The 19743-nt window shown below is 45.2% G+C and overlaps 1 protein-coding gene across 4 annotated transcripts; it reads right to left on the bottom strand.

Annotated features, from left to right (window-relative positions):
* Window positions 1-435: 435 nt before the first annotated feature.
* Window positions 436-19724, bottom strand: LOC116950288 (membrane-associated tyrosine- and threonine-specific cdc2-inhibitory kinase). Of its 4 annotated transcripts, none has more exons than XM_076072484.1 (11): window positions 19635-19724; window positions 13420-13513; window positions 12547-13074; window positions 11478-11702; window positions 10909-11142; window positions 10580-10671; window positions 9921-10027; window positions 9394-9566; window positions 7873-8168; window positions 4344-4436; window positions 436-3739 (listed from the first exon to the last, which is right to left on the bottom strand). In XM_076072484.1, exons 3-11 carry the CDS (start codon window positions 12865-12867, stop codon window positions 3373-3375), a joined length of 1908 nt encoding a protein of 635 aa, XP_075928599.1. In that variant the 5' UTR covers window positions 12868-13074; window positions 13420-13513; window positions 19635-19724; the 3' UTR covers window positions 436-3372. The 4 variants fall into 4 exon arrangements, with proteins under 4 accessions (XP_075928599.1, XP_075928600.1, XP_032823882.2 ...); XM_076072485.1 differs by having other exon boundaries at window positions 19485-19677; XM_032967991.2 differs by lacking the exon at window positions 13420-13513 and having other exon boundaries at window positions 19635-19723.
* Between the last annotated feature and the right edge of the window lie 19 nt (window positions 19725-19743).

Below are 19743 nucleotides of genomic sequence, written 5' to 3'. Positions count from 1 at the left end.
TTGTGAGCACCAATTTTCAACATCACGAAAACGTGTTGTGAACATTTACAAAGGTCAGCAACCAGAGTTGAATTTGTACTAATTAAAATGTATGTAAAAACATGTTTTTCCTGCAATCAGGTTCAAACTGAATAAAGAATGACTGCTACACAAACCACGACTGTGTTGATGTTCGCGTTGTGTTTTGGGTGGCACGGTGGGCAGCACGGTGGGCAGCACGGGTGGTGCACCTGCCAGTTATCTGTCATCCTTTTAACACCTGGGTCAGTCCCGTGACCTCCTGCACCTCGCCTGGCACGCCAGTCAACTCAACACCTGGGTCTGTCCCGTGATCTCCTCCTGCCAGAAACAAGCCTTGCACGCGTCCCGTCATGGCGCTTTATAGATAATTAAGAATGGTCCAACATATTAATGTAATGGTGGAAATGAAGTGAATGCATCGGCAGTGTGCTTGTTTATTCGCATAGCATACATTCATACGTTACAATCAACAAAGGTAAATCCTACCCCCCCCCCCCCATCTCACTCCAACCCAACCCAACCTTGGCTGGACGCACATGCAGTCTAAATCACGCGCAAGCATTGCACAAATGTTAAATTCACCGCATGGGACAAGACGCCTCTGCAAATCCCTCGCTAAATGATTCCCGCCCCGTGAAGGCCAAGCCCTTTGGCCCTGACCCTTGATCAGAGAATCAGAACTGCTTTGCGGAGATCATGGAAGCAGTGTGGAGGTCATTCTCAATAAGGGGTTGAATAAGGGTTGGTGTTAGCCCATGTAAATTCTGGAGACTGAGTTTTCCACCAGACACTAATATAAAAAGTCCAAAAGCACCAGTATCATACAGTTCAAAAGGGCATCCTGACAAATACTTGCTGAGACGGTGAAAATGTTTCGCTGCTGTCATTATAGATGCATAATACAGTCTGCGTTTGCTGTGCCCACTTCCTTCAGTTTATAATACTTCGAAGATGTATTTTAACAAGTGTGTCAGTTTGTGAATGACGAACACCTCTGTAGGGGCAGTACCGTGAGATGAATATTGACACGTTGCTGATCACCCCTCTCTGTCCGCGTGAAGAAGTACGTCGGACAACCTTGCCAAGAGCGGCTCCCAGCAGCGTTTGCAATCGCAATGTTTTTTTGGAATCAAGGTGATAGTGTACCGTATTTAACCCTGGTTAGGAATCATGAGTAAACCGTACCTCTGATAACCAGCTTATGGATATTTGTATTGACTGGATATTATATTGCATATTTGGATGAATTAGGCAGTGAGAATTTAGAATTGCATATTTTGTGCGGCTAGGGTAATGGGATGAAAAACGTCGCAGACCAAAAACGCTATCGCCACTACGTGAATGGCACTGTACTGGTACAGGGACACACGTGCAGGTTACATTGGCTGAGTCCCCTGCCAGGCTGCATTATCCGAGCAGTGTTTACAGTCCCAGCTTTCACTTGATGACACCCTGGCGAGAAGCCCATGCGAGCGAATTTTCATCGGGACTGAGAGACGCGTATTGACCCCCATCCCTCTGTATACGCAGAGCACCTGAATAAGACGAAAACAACATTCATAATAACAATAAATACACTGCCCTCAAGGATTAAACGTAAACACAAAAACGGTGAGATTTTCCGATAATTTCACCGCTTTTTAAATAACGTGCGAAATTTGCGACACGTACTTGGATATAATAACACAAACTGGAGAAACGTTACGCAAGAATACCTACGTGAAAATGCAAATTAAAAAGATCGTGCGCATCGATGACACCACCAACTGTGGCACAAATTTTCTTTGGCAAAGCCCCCTCGTGTAGTGTCAGGGAATGGCTGTTTATCAAACGTGAAAGGTGACTTGCATCGGGGGGGAGGGCATCGTTTCTGCAGACATTTTTTGGGAAAAGCGACATTAAAGCAGCAATCAGTAAGAAAATTGCACTAAAAAAAACACCGCACTCTGAAACTATTGCACCACGTTATTCCGTCGAACTTCGCGGAATTAAACCACCTCGATGGAAGGACTTAATCCATAGGACAAAGTACGTTCAACCTAAAATCCCTACACAGCCCTGAAACGCAAGTCATTGCAGACGGCGGACATCATGGAGACGTCACTTGTACAAAAACCACATGCTGCCCAAGCGAAGGAGTTTAGTTAAATTCTGATAGGATCAGCCAAAACAAAGCACGTGGCAGTCTGGGTTCAGGAGGTGGAGCAAATTCTCATCCCAAGAAAAAAAATCTTTCACCAATTCTCTCCGATTGCGGCACTGGCGTCACATTCTCACGAACCAAGGACCTCATTCGCATCTCCCGCAGAGGAGTGCAACCGTTCGTATTCGAGAACGGCCGACAGAAGCGATTATCACAGAGCTACCTCCGAGATCCCATCAAGTAACCTCTGGTCTCACAGTACCAGTACTTTGCCTCACAGTAAAAGCACGCTGGCTCTGCATATGCGAATAATGTTCACGTCATGATGGCCAAACTAATAATAAAATTAGGTCTCAGAGCTTGCATACAGCCAAATGAAGTGCAGAACCATATTTAATGTCATGTATTTGGTGTGTGTAGTAATTGGTGACCGGACTGAGACCAATAAATTTGTGACTCTTGAGAAGCCAGTTTAGGCAGAGGAAACTGCCTGGATTAGAACTCAGGGTTCTCAGTGCTCTTGACTTCTGAGAAGTGGATTTCTCTAAATAACAGACGTGGGAATATAATTATCATTAGAATTTCTTCTTTACCACAGGCATCGATAAACGATCCATATTGCCGTCTTGTCGCGCTTTGTCATTAGCAGCAGCAACACTGTTCGGTCATCTTGGCCACTGTTGTTTTCACAGCCGCTATAAATAACGAGCGGATAACCTAACCAGCGTTCAGCAAATGACTAAGTCTCGCAGACCGACCATTCAGTGAGAGTGAAACAGAAGAGAAGTGCTAATCTCTGTGCCATTTCTCACATAGCCAAGGAAATGGCGACATATGTGAGCAGGAGATATCACGGTAACAACTCCTATCAAAAAATAGTCGACAAAACGGTCAAGGACACCTGGGGGATGATTACATTCAGCAACTGCCGATCAGTGGCTCCTCCATCCAACAAAAAACCCCCACAAAAATAAAAAAAGAATAAACACTCTGGGGTCTTGGATGGAGTGAAATGATGGCAAAAAGCAGAAGATCCCTTCCTGTGGTTCCTTTTTGATATATGCAAGAAGGCACGTAGCCAATGACCAATCCACCCTGAATGCTCCAAAGTGAATCACAGGAACGGTCACGGTGGCGGTAAATCGTCTCCCGAACACTGACAGCCGGCGGCCGGACAGCGCGGCTCAAGGCACGAATCCGAGCAGGCCTCAGTCTGCGTTTGCGGTGTCCACTTCATTCAGCGCGTCGATGAGGCTGCACGGTTTGAAGGACCTCAGCATCATCTCCTCCTCGTCGTTGTCGTCCGTGTGGTCCCCATTTCCGTCGTGGGCGTTGCTCACGGCATCGGCGCCGCTGCTGTCAAGCCAGTCGCGCTCGCGGGAGGCTCGCGCCGAGGCGCTGGAGAGGCCCGATCCGAAGTGGAGAACCCTTCGCAGCACCGATCCACCCGGGCTGCGTCCCTTGCTCCTCCTCCTCCCCCCCTTATCCTCCTCCTCGTTGGCACACGCAGGCTGCAGGATGAGGCTGATGTTGGGGCTGGCCTGTGCGGCCACTGTTGCTTCAGCCGCACTGAGGCTGGAGACAGGCAAGAGACAGCGGAGGTTCGTGGCCATGCTCCATCTGGACTTACGAGCAACAACGTGTTTACGCGTCTGTCTTAACGGGTCGCTTCCATAACCTGCCAAGTTAAATAAGATAAATACTTGCTGAAGTTTAAAGGTTTAACTGAAGATCAATGATGCTGTGAGTGCTGATGTCACTGTCAATATTATTTTATTACAGTCCAGTTGTTCAAGATTAAGAGGCAATCACTCCTATAACTACAAGACTCATCCATTCATTACCCACAACATATCTTCCCTCCTAATTACAATGTGTGCTCTTTTAAATCAACCGTCAATCGCTGACCTTATTTATATTCATGAATATACATAATTATATATTACATACTGATTATATTTGTCCGTCTCACTCTTAACTATTTGGCTTCTCTAAGTGCGCTATGAAGAAGGACCATTGCCCAGAACGTAACCAATAGTATGCTTTTTATTTTTAAGGCCACACACACAGTGTTGTTATTGGCGACTGCGCTGGTCTGTTTCGATATGTAGGTGTCTGTTGCTGGGGGTGAATAAAACTTTAATACTTGGGAGCCACGCTGAGCGGAGTGGTGCCTTACCTGCGGGCGCTGCGGTTGAGCGGCTCGGGCGAGCGGTTGCGCGGGGTGGATGTGGTGGCCACCTGAGTCCGAGGTCTCGTCACGGGCGACGCGCTGGGAATGGGTGCCACAAATCGCGTCGCTCAAGGGAACCAGGGCTGCCACATAGGCTATCGAAGTTATCAATCAACCAATCAATTATTGTGCCACTCAATGAAAGCGATTACAATGGTCTACAATTTTTTAGACGTCGTCTGCTTCAGGGATGAAATGTGCTGTTTGTTATGGATTTTGATGTGCTGAATTCAAATATGATAATTAAAACAACTGATTGACTACTGTTCCCAAGATGTTTAAGTTTATACATTTTACGTCTATGTATATTGTGTAGATAGTAGAGTTTTACTCATAAATTGTAAACCTAGGTCTTTTCATGTGTTTATGGTTGCTTTACATGATAACATGTCACCTGTCCTGTTCATGTAACACTTTAAGAATCAGCAAAAGGGTAACATAAAAAAAAAACATCAAAAGGCAAAAAACTATTACGTATATACAAGTACATACTTTAGTCCTTGTATTCATTAAATGGCGCATCTCTTGTCACTGTCCAGCAATAGTCTGCAAACATTAATGGGCTCCATTTGCCCTGATAGCGTTTCTCCATTGTTACAATGTCCTAGTGAAATCGCTTGCTATGCTCGTCGCTCACTTCTCCGCAGTTCAGTTGGAAAAAATAAAGATGAGTGCAAAAAATGTATCTTTAGTGACATGTTGCAACCAAGGCTTTTGTATGCCTTGAGGAGGTTTTCCACCAACTCGCTGTCGTTGTCTGCCTTGTTGTGTCCGAGAAAATGTGTTGCCACTAGCTGGAAGGTTTTCCATGCTGTCTTTTCCTTGCCACGCAGTGCACTGTCAAATGCATCATCTCGAAGAAGTTCACGAATCTTTCATCAGACCCAGCTTGATGTGTAAGGGTAGTAACAAAATCTTCCTTGATGCTGACCACTTTTCCTCCCAGACTCCAATTACTGTCGGAGTGGCCAATCTGTCTTTATGTAGTGGGAATCTCTCGCACGACTATCCCATTCACAGAGAAAATAGCAGTACTTTGTGTATCCAGTCTGCAGACCAAGCAAGAGAGCAACAACCTTCAAATCGCCACAAAGCTGCCACTAATGTTGGTCATAGTTTATGCACCTCAAAGGTTGTTTCATGTTGTCATAGGTTTCCTTCATATGGACTGCATAACCAACTGGAATTGATGGCAAAACATTGCCATTATGAAGCAAAACAGCTTTAAGGCTCATCTTCGATGAATCAATGAACAGTCTCCACTCATCTGGATCATGAACGATGTTGAGAGCTGCCATGATACCATCGATGTTGTTGCAGGCTACAAGATCACCTTCCATTAATAGGACAAAATCCTTTTGACGGTCATGGAACATGGAAACCCTAACATCACCTGCCAGGAGATTCCGCTGCTGCAGTCTGGAGCCCAACAGCTCTGCCTTACTTTCTGGTAGTTCCAAATCCCTAACAAGGTCTTTCAGTTCACATTGTGTTATGATATGGGGTTCAGAGGAGGAGGATGGGAGAAAATCTTGGTCACGTGACCTTGATGGTTCAGGACCACAAGTTTCATCCTTTATCTCGTCTGACTCAAGTGAGAATTATTCTGGTGCATCAGGAACTGGCAGTCCTTCTCCGTGGGGTACTGGGCAATTTTGCAGCCAAAATAAAGGTGATAGGCTATCTTAACCAGTGGTTATACTGCACTTTTGTGATGCAAAAGTCACTTCACCACAAACATAGCAGAAGTTATCTGCTTTGTTCACACAAGTACGAGGCATCTCTGCTCACTTTGGCTAAACAAAAATGTGTCCCTTTGCAAAATCAAACACTGACAGATAAGAGAGCACGACACTGTATGATTTCTAGAGCTTATATAAGGCAATTTGTTCATCAGAGGGATGTAAGCCTAGTTATGATTGCATCATCCATGACTTCTAGGAATTACATGATGCAATTAATATCATGTATGATGCAATACCAGGTTCAGATTGCATCATTCATTGTTTTGCTCAAAAAGCAAGTACTGTCCAAACCCAGCAATAGAGTTATTCATAGATCCAGTCAAATATGTATTTTAGTCATTTCTGGTTTAAATTGAGATCTCTTCCCTTTATAACTCACTTATCCTCCGCCATTCCCAAATCAAGGGTCGTATATACTGACCCAGTAGCACATCTTGAAAACTAGAGCCAATCAACAATTTTAAGCATCATTTTCATTCTCAGTGACCCAGAATTAGTACAGTTGGACGACATTTATTTCGGAAGCATTTTGACTGTAGACCAGTGTTATTAAGCACACGATCTGCATATCATTAGCATAATAAATGGTTCCAGGTGCAAGGCCGATGGCTGGGAGTGGATGACGTCATCATCACTGCCTTTCCCACATCACACCGGGCGAGTTTCCAACATCTTGCTGTAGATTAATAGAAAATGCAAAAATATTATTTATTTATTTTCATGGAATCAATTATTGAAAATATTTGTTTTACTTATTACTTTAAAAACTTATATTTAATGGGTTAATTGTTCCATCAATAATAATCATAATCTGCTGTGTTTTACAGTCTGCAGTGGCTTCACAGTTGCTATGTATAATCCCTCCCGAGCTGTGATAAATGTTTCGAAATGGGCAAATTTGGACCATGACGCCGGCACACAATGGTATACTTGTTCCGAATGACGTCAGGGAACCTTTACCATCCACTGTGAAGCAGACTGCATGTAATATTTTACGGTTAATGCACCCACAGTAATTAATCAGGGTGGCCGACCAGATGAGAAACTCTGCAACAATTGGCGAACGACCACTGCAACAAGTGGCTAGGCTGTGTTGTCGCCCCACGCAGAGTAACCCGCCTGGTACGGGTGCCCCGATCCAGGACAGCTGCTCAGGGTTTACATGGCTCGCAGGCTGCGCCGCCACGTTAAGACCGTGCCCCAGTGAAGAAGTTTGGACATTTATTCGTGGAAAACTTTTAGGTGGCATGGTTTGTGCAGTGGTAACACCTGTGCTTTACAGCAAAGATGGTTTGTACGTTCTCCCCATGTTCTGCATGGGTTTCCTCCGGGTTCTCGAGTTTCCTTCCATAGCTAAAAGAAATGTAACTGGTAATGGCCAAATGTACCAATTTCAGAAAATTCCCTGCAAATTACTCAATTGGGGTTACACACAACAACATCGTGCCCCCCCCCACATTGCTTAAACTTGGCAAGAGCCTTCAAAAAAAGTACTGAGACTCAGTGAGGCTTTCCTGGGTAAACAAGCATAAAAATAACAGAAACAATATTCAATCTTGATTCGAAGCTTTCGTGACTGCAGGAATTCATACTCTTTGGATCTTTTGGAAAAGTCACGTAGATAGAAAATTATTAATAGATCACGACGTTCTATTAATTATTTTCTATCTACGTGACTTTACCGAAAGAACGAAAGAGTATAGAAACAATATTTTTTGTGGCACAAATACCTGTACAGTGACTTCGAGGCAGAGGGCATGGGGTCACCGGTTGGCAAGGGCATGAACGCGTCGTCGCTCAGGCTGAGGCTGCGGTCCCAGTCGGGGCTTAAATCGCGTCTGCTGCCACTGGAGTTGTCGCCGTCACCGTCTCCGTCGCTCGCAGAGGCAGACACTCGCGACGACGAAGACATGGGGGGCGTGACGGGGGAGGAGGAGCTCAGGGGCCAGGGCACGGCAAAGGCAGCCAAGTGGCCGAGACACGCCATAATCTTGTTGCACACGCCTGCCAGCACAGACCAGACTGCCTGCACGGAGACACGAGAGTCAAGCACACAATGACGGCAGTTTTAGTTTTCAATCGTTTTTTTTGTCAGGAGGGTCCTACGATGCCACGTTTAGCCTATTCAAGTTGAAGGAGCGTATTGAATGTGGGAGGAAACCAGGGTATCTTCGGAAGACCTACGCACACTCGGCTAACACTCGGGGGCCTGCAAAGATGGTTGAGTGACCCATGCTGTGTCGGCATCCTTCTGCACTTGGGAAATTCAGAGTTGCCCTCCTTTTACTCGGACATGTCTGCATAAGAAAAACGAGTCATCTGGGTTTTCTGTGGTCTTGTGATACAATGCATGGTTTGAAAAGTACTGTGTGATAAATGATCATATGTGCTTTGTAACTTTATATGGTCATGCTATGTGTTTAATGTCGTGAAAGTGCAACGCTTGTATGTAGTGGAAACGATTTCTCTTGTCGCGGCAGGGTTGAGAGTCGTAGAGGAATGGGATTCTTAGTCTCGGCATATTAAGCATCGTGTTTTTGGACTCACGGTTACTTCGGATAGAGCTCCCCAACTCACAATAAGAATTTAAAACCACTACAAGTTAAAGATAATTAAAAGTGAAGGTGCACAAGTAGAACTAACGAACAAGAGAAGGCGAGGCTACTGAGACACAAAGGAGGAAGTACCACATGTGTGAGCAGAAGTGTGAGAGTAAGCTGGACACACCAACATAGTCCGAAGCTGTTCTTAACTACTATGCAGCGGTCAATGGTGTCAAAGGCAACAGTGCAGTCATGAATAACCAGGCTGGTGTGGAAACTGTGGATAGCAGAAAGGAGGAGGTTGTTGCTGGAGGGCAGTCTCAGTAAAACTATTGAAACTATAAACTATTTTTATTTCACCAGGTAAGGCCCACTGAGCTATGTAGCTCTTTTTCAGAAGCGACCTGGCCACAAATGATAGCTCAACAAAGTGGCTTATCACGTGGAAATTTACAGCAGCCAAATAAATTTTGATTCAAAGCTTTCGTGACTGCAGGGATTCATATTCTTGGTTATTTCGGTAAAGTCACGTAGAAGGAAAACAATAAAATATTAAATATATAAAACAATACAATTCTCACGACGTTTCGACTCCACACCTGTGGTTTTCACACCTGATGATGATTACAAATGCACCGGTGACGTTAGTTGGTGGCGGGAGGTAAGGTTCGTCGACGCTGTGTGTCATGGGGCGGGCCAGGGTGAAACCTGCACGGCGGTGAAGAGATGACACCAGGTGGCTTGGGAGGCCAAGTGGAGGCGACGCTGGCGGGCGGCCCGGCGCATCTCTGGTCGCGCCAACAGCTCTTCCACGGAGGCTCGGCGGCCCGGATCCGGCTCCAGCATTGCCCGTATACTGCTGACCAGATCCTCTGACAGACCTAGTCAGGCCCAAGGGCATAGCGAGTCCCTCAGAAAATTAGAAAACGTTCCGCTTCTGAGTGTGGTCTTCCAGTTTCGGTCACGTGTTCTCTCACGGGCGTGGGCATCTTCACGAGTTGCGTGGCGAAAGGTTGCGTGAAAAAAAAATACTCAACACGCCACAAACACCTTTGAGATTCTACTGCATAGGTCATCGCAAGTGTGCTGTTTTCTCCCGGCAGAGAGCGAAACGTCGGACATCATGCAGAGCAACAGACGGGACAGCTCGCAAACACATCAGGCACCGCTCGCAATCGTCTTCACCTCGCTCATCTGCCGAGTGGCAGCGCCACCCATACACCCTTGTGCTGTACCTGCGATGAAGTCATCGGGCAGGAAGCCTTGCCGCAAGTGCTGCCAGCCCTCGCCACCGGTGGGTAGCTGCAGGTTACAGGCCACCTCCAACAAAGTCATACCTGCACTGCGCACACAACACCGCCACCAGGGGCCAAGACTCATTTTCACTGGCACGTCTGAGCCGAGCCAGCATGAGACCCTCACGCTATGGGTAGATTTACACTCGCTATTTGCCAAAACAAACCAGAACTAAACTGTGAAACTCTAGCCTCACCGGTGCCAAGCAGGGACAGAGCTAACGACGTGTTCAATGGGTGTGTAAAATCATTCAGCAGACCGCGAGGGCGCAGCGTTACCGCTTCATCTACATGCGCATCGACTCGTTCACTGCGTGCAAAGTCAGCGGCGCGGCTCGGCTTCTGCAGTGGAAAAACAACCTGGTGCCTCCTGAGATGCGCCGGGCCAGCTTGGTACGGTGGAGGCAGGGGCTGATTGTCAAAACTGGGAAATTACAAGTTACACTTTCACTCAGTAAATAAACCAACTGCGTGGTCACCCCGTACTATGAATTCGAACAGCATTAGCAATGAAATGGCATAACACACCACACACGCGATACATCTCCCTTTGCACCCATGGCCCCCCCGCACCGTTCGCTCAGGTGCGTGTCGGATACCTGAAGATGTCGGCCACCTTGCTGAAATGTCCCTGCAGGAGCTCTGGTGCCAGGTACCGGGGGTCTCCCTCCTGTGCTTCGGCGTGGTCACCCTGGCAACGCACAGCGTCGTACCGTAAAACATCACCGCTTTAACCGCACCAGGCGGAATAAACAAAATGTTAGAAAGTAATGTCATGAACCTTTTGTCAAACCTACTTCCAGACCTCTGACCTGCGGGCCTGCCGCCCTCCCTGCCCGCCCACCCCCCCCCGTCCCACCCCCGTCAGCTCCCCTCGGTGCAGTTGCGCTGCCTGCACAGCCACTAAACGATGTCGCCTCCCCCTCACCCGCTGCAGGTCGACGACGAGTCCGAAGTCGCCGAGCTTGTAGCGGCGCGGCGGTGGTGTCGTGCTCAGGAACACGTTGGCCGGCTTCACGTCGAGGTGCACGAGGCCTCCCCGGTGGAGGTGCTGCAGACCCAGCAGGAGGTCCACGGCCACGGCCCACACTTCGCATTCGCTCAGCCGCCCGCCGCACACCTCCTCGCAGTACTGCTGCAGGTTCATCGCGCACAGCTCCGTCTGCGGAGGGGCAGTAAATAAAACGTGATGCGACTTCGGATGTGTCTCAAGCCGAGTCGACACCTCAGCGACGAGGAAACTCGTTTGCACGCAATGGATCGCTCGGGCGTGGACCTGCTTTTACAATCGGCTGATTGTTGACTTTTGTCGATGATAAGGAATATAAACTAATAGGCAATAACTCCCCAGCACCATGAGAAAAGATGAAATGCCCGAATTTGCTAGTGGGATAAGACTACCAGACTACCACGGCGAGGTGGGTTAAAATACGGAAAAGCATTCTAACCCCGCGTTCAGAATTCCACGGGGGTCAGATTATCGCCCAGGGGCAGCACCTGGATGTAGAGGTGCTGCTTTTCCTCCCAGGCGCGCACAAAGCGCACGCAGTTAGGGTGCGGCTCCAGGCGCTCGTGCTTGGCCACCTCCTCCAGCTTGCGCTCGCGGTCGCGCTCGCCACGGAACGGCTCGCGACACCGCTTCACCGCGTACATGCGGCTGTCCTCCCAGCTGCGCACCTTGAATACTTCCCCGAACGAGCCCAGGCCGATCCGTTCCAGGACCTGGCAGGAACAGAGTGGGTAGGTGGGGGGGCCGGAGAGACCCCCATGGCTATCCGCCAGGCTCAACCACACACGCGCAATAACAGCGGCAGCCACAATTAGCCACCTAATGCCTCGCTTCCGCCATGTAACCGAGCAACGATGGGGTCGTGCCGAGCCAGCCTGGCGTGGCTCAGAAAGCACCAGGTTGGTTTTCCACTGCAGAAGCCGAGCCGAGCCGAGCCGTGCCACAAGGTACAGTACATACGAGTCGAGACACGTGTAAATGACACGGTGATCATGTGTCTTCACAATGTACTTACTGACATCGCATGCACGAATACAATACATAATTAGGCCTGCCGCTGGCCCTCCTTGGCCTCAAGCAAGATTCAGATGTCGTGTGAGGACAGCATAGTATGGTTTGCTTCTAGATTGGCTTTTGGAAAATCACCCATACCGTCAACATACTAGGGTGCCTGGTCAAATGCATAAATCACTAACCTGGTTATAAAGTCAACATATATATAGTTTTGTTGTTACTATATTCTCTGGGTTATAAAGTACACTTTTTCCACCTGTATTTTTAAGCCAACTTAGGAGGTGCATCCTACAATCTGATAGCGTGTCTTTGAGCAGATTGGAATAACTGTATTCACACTTTCCGGAGCATCTTGCAATATGGAAAGCAGGTTTTGGTTACTGTAATGACTATTCATTTTTTTTTATCTCATTTGGCTTTACAATTGGCAGTGCGGTGCACTGTGACATTCTCCAACCTACGTGCCTTTGCAAAGCAAATAACACCAATGATGATGATGATGACGACGGTGCAACAGCAGTATCGCGATTGGCGAAAACGCACCTCGAAGCACTGCGCAAAGTAGGTGACCTCGCTGCGGCTTTTGTCGTAGATGCGGCTTCGCAGCAGCGAGTTCTCTAAGCTGTGGAACGATACGGAGTGCGGCCGCTGCGAGCTCCAGTGGCGCGGCACCGTCGTGGCCCCGCCGTCCTCGGAGTCCCCCGTCTTGTTCAAGCAGCGCCGCAGCGTTGACGAGCTCTTCGTGGGCGGTCGCGGCGGCGCCACCGGCGTGCGCCCGAGACGCTTCTCCAGGAACATTCGACGCTCTGCTTCGGCGAAGAACGTCGGCACGGGCAGCGGAGTTTTCTTGCCCGAGTCCTCCATGGTGCTGGATGTCAAAGCGGCGAACAAACGCAGAAGCGAGAGCGGGTGGTGTGGTCGCGATGGTGCGGCGGCGGTGGCAACCTGGGCGCCAATGGAGATGGCCCTCCTCCAGCAGTGGATGGAGACTTACAATGACGAATGCAGCAATGAGGACGATTAGTTGGTGTACAAATCATTAATCTCTGATAAATGCTCCATTTGGTGGGTCTGCAAAATAAGTTGAAGATTTCACGAGAGCACATTGTAAACAATGCACGGCCAAACCCATACGTATAAGTACCACAGTGTACAATTCATGAAGGCATTACGGTATATAATACAAATCCTTGAAAATGCATTGATTCATTTTAATTCATTTATATTTTATTACCCCACCCTTTACAGTAACGGATGGTCCAAAACTTAGTTTACCAATGACATGTAACTTATTATTCTACTCGTCACTTTAACCTTTTGTAGTTTAGGTCACCCTGTACTGCAATCATTGACACATCCCACAACACTTCTCTGGGCACCGTTGTACAACCTTTCTGTGTGCTGCATTCAACTTGCCTGTTACCAAGCGTCTCTGTAACATGCCACGCGAGAGACGAAGGGGATTGAACTCAGTATACTGGCCGTCGTCACCTGCCAGCCCAGACCACACCTGGGAACATAGAGAAGACTGAACTACAACTCAAATTCCCGGCTCAAACTGAGCACTGATGCAGTGGTGCTCATCTGTTTATATTCCTGAGCCAGTGGTGGAATTTACACATTCCGATGGAGGGGACGAGTGCATTCATTGGACAACCACTGTTGACTTCCCCCCCCCCCCACCCAAAGTGGTCGGTACAGTCAGTAACCGTTATTGAAAAATATCTGTATTACTCTTTGGTTCTTTCGGTGAAGTCACGTAGAAAGAAAACTAAATAAATAATAGAATACGACGTTTCGATTGCAACACAAGCAATCGTCATCAGGTAGAACTAAATTTGAGAGAGAGACAAAACACAGACATGGAGACACACAGACAGACACACAAGCAGAGAGAGACAACACAGAGACACACAGAGAGAGACACACAACATAGACAGAGACCCAATGCCCCTCTCTCTCTATTTAAGGCCACGACACAGAGGCATATTTTTACATGTTTAGAAATAAAACTTAAATCTTAATTTCAGTTTTTTTTTATTTTAGCATTTAAAAAAATGTTTTTTAAACATTACTGTCTTACATTTTACATTTTCTAATAGTTGTTTTTCAAATATTGATAATTTGCCTTTTTCAACGGTTTTACTTAACTTGATTCCTGTATCGTGGTCAAATCTTGTAATCAAAATTTAGTCTACTTCTTGTTGTCCAATCAATTCCAAATTTTGCACACGTACTCAGATCCGGTGACAATGCATGCCTGTATCAAAATCAATTAATCAATTAATTTGCTACTTTAAAGCAATTTTCATTTTGTATGGACGCCTTATTATTTATATATATTTGTGTAGGTTAAAAATGCTGCGGTCCCTAAACTCTCGAATCGCCTGCTCCGTGTGAACCAGTTACGGAAGTAATCAATTAATTCAAGTAAGCGTTGATGTGGAAGCAGGCGCTGCATCATTGACGTACTTTTCGACCGTGAGTTAAATGAAGTTGTTTATAAAACCGTTGTTTTTTTTTAACTTTTTAAGGAGTTTATTTATTGTGCAGGGATATTCTATCATGCCACATGGAGTGCATAAATCAATAAGGCTAAGTGGATGCCAGCAAAGCATAGCAAAAGAGGCAAGAATCAAATCACTCAAAACACTTGCTAAATCCATGCTTCAATGTCAAAAGACCGGATGATGGTCAGGGTTCATCAAAAGACACTGCTCGTCAGTCTCCAATTGATAAAGCTGATTCTTATAATGCTAGCATGCATTCTGCAGAACAGCAAGGAGTGGAAATGGTAGAACTAGAAGCAGAAGAGCAAGGAGTGGAAATGTCAGAATTTGAAGCAGAAGAGTAAGGAGTGGAAATGGAAGAATTTGAAGCAGAAGAGAGTGTTGAAAGTGAGATGAGTAATGTTAAGGAGAAATATTTGCAAATTTACGTGATGTTTCTTTCTGGGAGATACCGGTTCCAGATCATTTTCTGGGTGAAATCATAAAAAGGGGAAGTGTTTCTTTCCAGAAGGCAAGGCAAGGCAAGATGCACAAGCAAAGATGTGCGCCAGCTTTAAAAGAGTGGTTTTACAAGGTGATGCCAAATGGCGAGAAAATTCTGCAGTCATGGATGGTTTACTCACTTTTCAGCAAGAATTGATACTGTTTTGCTGCCGACTATTTGTCGTTAGTGCTACAGATACATCCAACTCCGTGACTGGGTTTCAGAAGTGGTGGAAAACTGAGCCCGAACGTGCATAACCATGAGAGATCCGAAGAGCACCTGCGTTGGCTTGAAAAGTGGAAAACATTGGCAGCAGGACTGAGGATGCACAAAACCATTAATGCCGAAACTATTGCTTTAATGGAAATGGAGAAGAAAAAGTGGAGGGACATCTTGCACAGATTGCCAAGCAGAATCTGGCATTCCGTGGCCACAAGGAAGATTAATCTTTATTGCATAAAGGGAACCTTCTTGAGATGGTGGAGATGCTTTAAAAATATGATCCAGTCCTAAAGAGCACCTAATGAGATTAAAGCGGAGCGCATGCAAACTTAAACTATCAGTCTCTTATCTTGCACCAAAAACTCAGAATGACTTTATAAGTGCCCTGGCAAACCATGTGAAGGAGAAGCTTGTCATGGACATAGAGTCTGAGAAGTACTTTGGGATCATGTTCGACAGCACACCGGACATATGACCAGATGTTCGAAGTGATCAGATATGTAAACATCAACAATAGGAAAGTTGAAGTGAAAGAAGTATTTCTAGGATTTTTCCCTTTAAAGGGGAAAAAGCTGCTGACCTCAATTCTGACATTCTTAAAAAAACTGGAATGTGATGGACTGGACATAATGGACAGGACATAATGATGTGCCGCGCTCAAGGTTACGATAAGGCTGCCACTATGGCTGGAATCCATGGAAGTGTACAAGCCATTCTTAGGGGAAAGAACAAGAAAGCAATTTTTAATGGATGCGTGGACCATTCGTTTAACTTGTGCGGTCAGCACTCTTTTGCTGAAAATGCATCGTGTGTGACATTTTTTGGAATTCTTGAGACAATGTTTTATTTCTATGCTGCTTCCACCCATTGATGGGATGTGTTCATTGACCGTACTGGAGTGTCAGTGAAAAGGCTATCAACAACACAATGGAGTGCTCATCATGCTGCAGTTAAGCCAGTTAAAGAAAAGTTCGATAAGTTTGTGGCGGCGATTCAAGCTCTTTGTGATCCACATGAAAATTTGGACATGAGAGGAGCAGCACAAAGTCTTTTGCCTGCTGTCTGTGATTTAACTTTTATGTGCTACCTGTACTTCTGGTGTGATGTACTTGAGAACGTTAATCTTCCACAGCAGTACCTGCAGACTAAGGGCTTAACTCTCGACACGGTCGTCACAAAGCTCGAGGCGCTAAGACTTTTTCTGCACGAGCAGCGCAGTCACCTCGTGGAGCATGCAGTTGAGCAGGCGCTTTTAAAATCAGACGAATATGGAATTTCAGTAGAGAAAAGAGCCAGGTTCAAGAAGAGGATGGCAGGGGAGCAAGCAAGCGATGCTGGACTCACTCTGCAAGAAGAAAATAACAGGGTGATGCTTGAGTGCATTGATCTCTTTCATTCTGAACTCCAGATCAGATCAAGAGCCATCAAGGAAGTAGCAGCCACGTTTGAGGCTGTTCAAGCAAAGAGCCGCATATCTGCCACTGAAGAAGAGTTAAAGGAGTCCATTCCAAAATTGACCAATTTCTATGATGAGGTATTCGAGAGTGAGCTTTTAATAGAAATACCAAGGCTGAGAAGGCACCTGAAAGCAGCAGAGAATGATCTGGAAGCCAAAGATTGGGCAAAATTAGACGTTTTGACATTCATAGCTAAATGGGACTTCATAGAATCTCTCCCAACCCTTTCACTAAGCCTAAAAAATTTTCTGACGATCTGTGTAACTGTGGCTTCATGTGAGAGGAGCTTTTCAAAGCTGAAACTTATAAATAACTATTTGCAATCTACCATGGGACAGTCAAGGCTTTCCGATATTGCGATATTATCAATTGAAAGTGAGTTGGCGAAAGGCATTGATTTCGATGTAGTTCGCAGCTTTGAAGATCAGGAAAGGAAAGTTCTGATTGAGTTGAGATGTTCACTAATTGCTGAAATGCTCGTGTATTTGTTCCTGTTTATTGTTTTGGTATTATTTCATTTATGAGTATATTTCCATATGCATTTGTCTACAACTTCTACATTATTTGGGCTGTTATTGATTATGCAAACCTAATCCATTAATGTATCTCATGTAACGGTAAAGGTTTATGTTAAAATGAACATAATTTTGATGTAGTTCTTAAACGTTTGTACTCGAATTCTATTGTTTTCTAACCGAATTTTCACTTTAACCACATAAAACTATGTAAATACATTTAGGCTGTGCGTATGATATTATAATTTAAAGGTGTAATTTTAATTTTGCTAGTTGTTTATGTCATTACTATTGCCATTACGTTCTGTGATATACGGGAATTACGATTTACGAGTAATATTAGTACAAAAAAACATTACTAAGGATTCTGTATGGTCTGGTACGGGAGGAGGTCCATGGGGGGTGACAGCAACCCTAGTGATGCCACTGAGTAGCCACTCTGTGTGTGTAATCGTGTAACTGTGTGGTGACAGTAGTATTGACTGTGTGTAGTGACAGTAGTATTGACTGTGTGTAGTGACAATAGTATTGACTGTGTGTAGTGACAGTAGTATTGACTGTGTGTAGTGACAGTAGTATTGACTGTGTGTAGTGACAGCAGTATTGACTGTGTGTAGTGACAGTAGTATTGACTGTGTGTAGTGACAGCAGTATTGACTGTGTGTAGTGACAGTAGTATTCACTGTGTGTAGTGACAGTAGTATTGACTGTGTGTAGTGATAGTAGTATTCACTGTGTGTAGTGACAGTAGTATTCACTGTGTGTAGTGACAATAGTATTGACTGTGTGTAGTGACAGTAGTATTGACTGTGTGTAGTGACAGTAGTATTCACTGTGTGTAGTGATAGTAGTATTGACTGTGTGTAGTGACAGCAGTATTCACTGTGTGTAGTGACAATAGTATTCACTGTGTGTAGTGACAGTAGTATTGACTGTGTGTAGTGACAGTAGTATTGACTGTGTGTAGTGACAGTAGTATTGATTGTGTGTAGTGACAATAGTATTCACTGTGTGTAGTGACAATAGTATTCACTGTGTGTAGTGACAGTAGTATTCACTGTGTGTAGTGACAGTAGTATTGACTGTGTGTAGTGACAGTAGTATTGACTGTGTGTAGTGACAATAGTATTCACTGTGTGTAGTGATAGTAGTATTCACTGTGTGTAGTGACAATAGTATTCACTGTGTGTAGTGACAATAGTATTCACTGTGTGTAGTGACAGTAGTATTCACTGTGTGTAGTGACAGTAGTATTCACTGTGTGTAGTGACAGCAGTATTCACTGTGTGTAGTGACAGTAGTATTCACTGTGTGTAGTGATAGTAGTATTCACTGTGTGTAGTGACAGTAGTATTCACTGTGTGTAGTGATAGTAGTATTCACTGTGTGTAGTGACAATAGTATTCACTGTGTGTAGTGATAGTAGTATTCACTGTGTGTAGTGACAATAGTATTCACTGTGTGTAGTGATAGTAGTATTCACTGTGTGTAGTGACAATAGTATTGACTGTGTGTAGTGACAATAGTATGCACTGTGTGTAGTGACAATAGTATTCACTGTGTGTAGTGACAATAGTATTCACTGTGTGTAGTGATAGTAGTATTCACTGTGTGTAGTGATTGTAGTATTGACTGTGTGTAGTGACAGTAGTATTGACTGTGTGTAGTGATAGTAGTATTCACTGTGTGTAGTGACAGTAGTATTGACTGTGTGTAGTGACAGTAGTATTGACTGTGTGTAGTGATAGTAGTATTCACTGTGTGTAGTGACAGTAGTATTCACTGTGCGTACTGACAGTAGTATTGACTGTGTGTAGTGACAGTAGTATTGACTGTGTATAGTGACAATAGTATTCACTATGTGTAGTGACAGTAGTATTGACTGTGTGTAGTGACAGTAGTATTGACTGTGTGTAGTGACAATAGTATTCACTGTGTGTAGTGACAGTAGTATTCACTGTGTGTGGTGATAGTAGCCATTGTGTGTAGTGACAGTAGTCAGTGTGTAATAATGAAGCTGTGTGTAGTAGTAGTCACTGTGTGTAGTATTCACTGTGTAGTAGTATTCACTGTGTGTAGTATTAATATTATTCACTGTGTTGTATTAGTAGTATTCAATGTGTAGTAGTATTCACTGTGTAGTATTAGTCGTAGTATTCACTGTGTAGTATTCACTGTGTATAGTATTAGTAGTAGTATTCACTGTGTGTAGTATTAGTATCCACTGTGTGTAGTATTAGTAGTATTCACTGTGTAGTATTATTCCGTGTGTCGTATTAGTAGTAGTATTCACCGTGTAGTAGTAGTATTCACCGTGTAGTAGTAGTATTCACTGTGCAGTATTAGTATTCACTGTATGTGTAGTATTCACTGTATAGTAGTAGTATTCACTGTGTAGTAGTAGTATTCACTGTGTGTAGTATTAGTCGTGGTATTCACTCACTGCGTGTACGTTGAAAGTACCGGACCGTCGCTGAGGGGAATCTTCAGTTCCCGCGCTCCGCGAGCCCCGCCCCTTCCGGCGCCATGACGTCACGTCCCCCATCTCGCGA

This window comes from Petromyzon marinus, chromosome 38 (genome assembly GCF_048934315.1).
Source record: "Petromyzon marinus isolate PM22_M1 ecotype Great Lakes invasive population chromosome 38, UKy_Petmar_22M1.pri1.0, whole genome shotgun sequence".
Classification (NCBI taxonomy): Eukaryota; Metazoa; Chordata; class Hyperoartia; order Petromyzontiformes; family Petromyzontidae; genus Petromyzon; species Petromyzon marinus.
The sequence above is the reverse complement of the archived record's forward strand: the minus strand, read 5'-3'. Positions and strand labels throughout refer to the sequence as shown.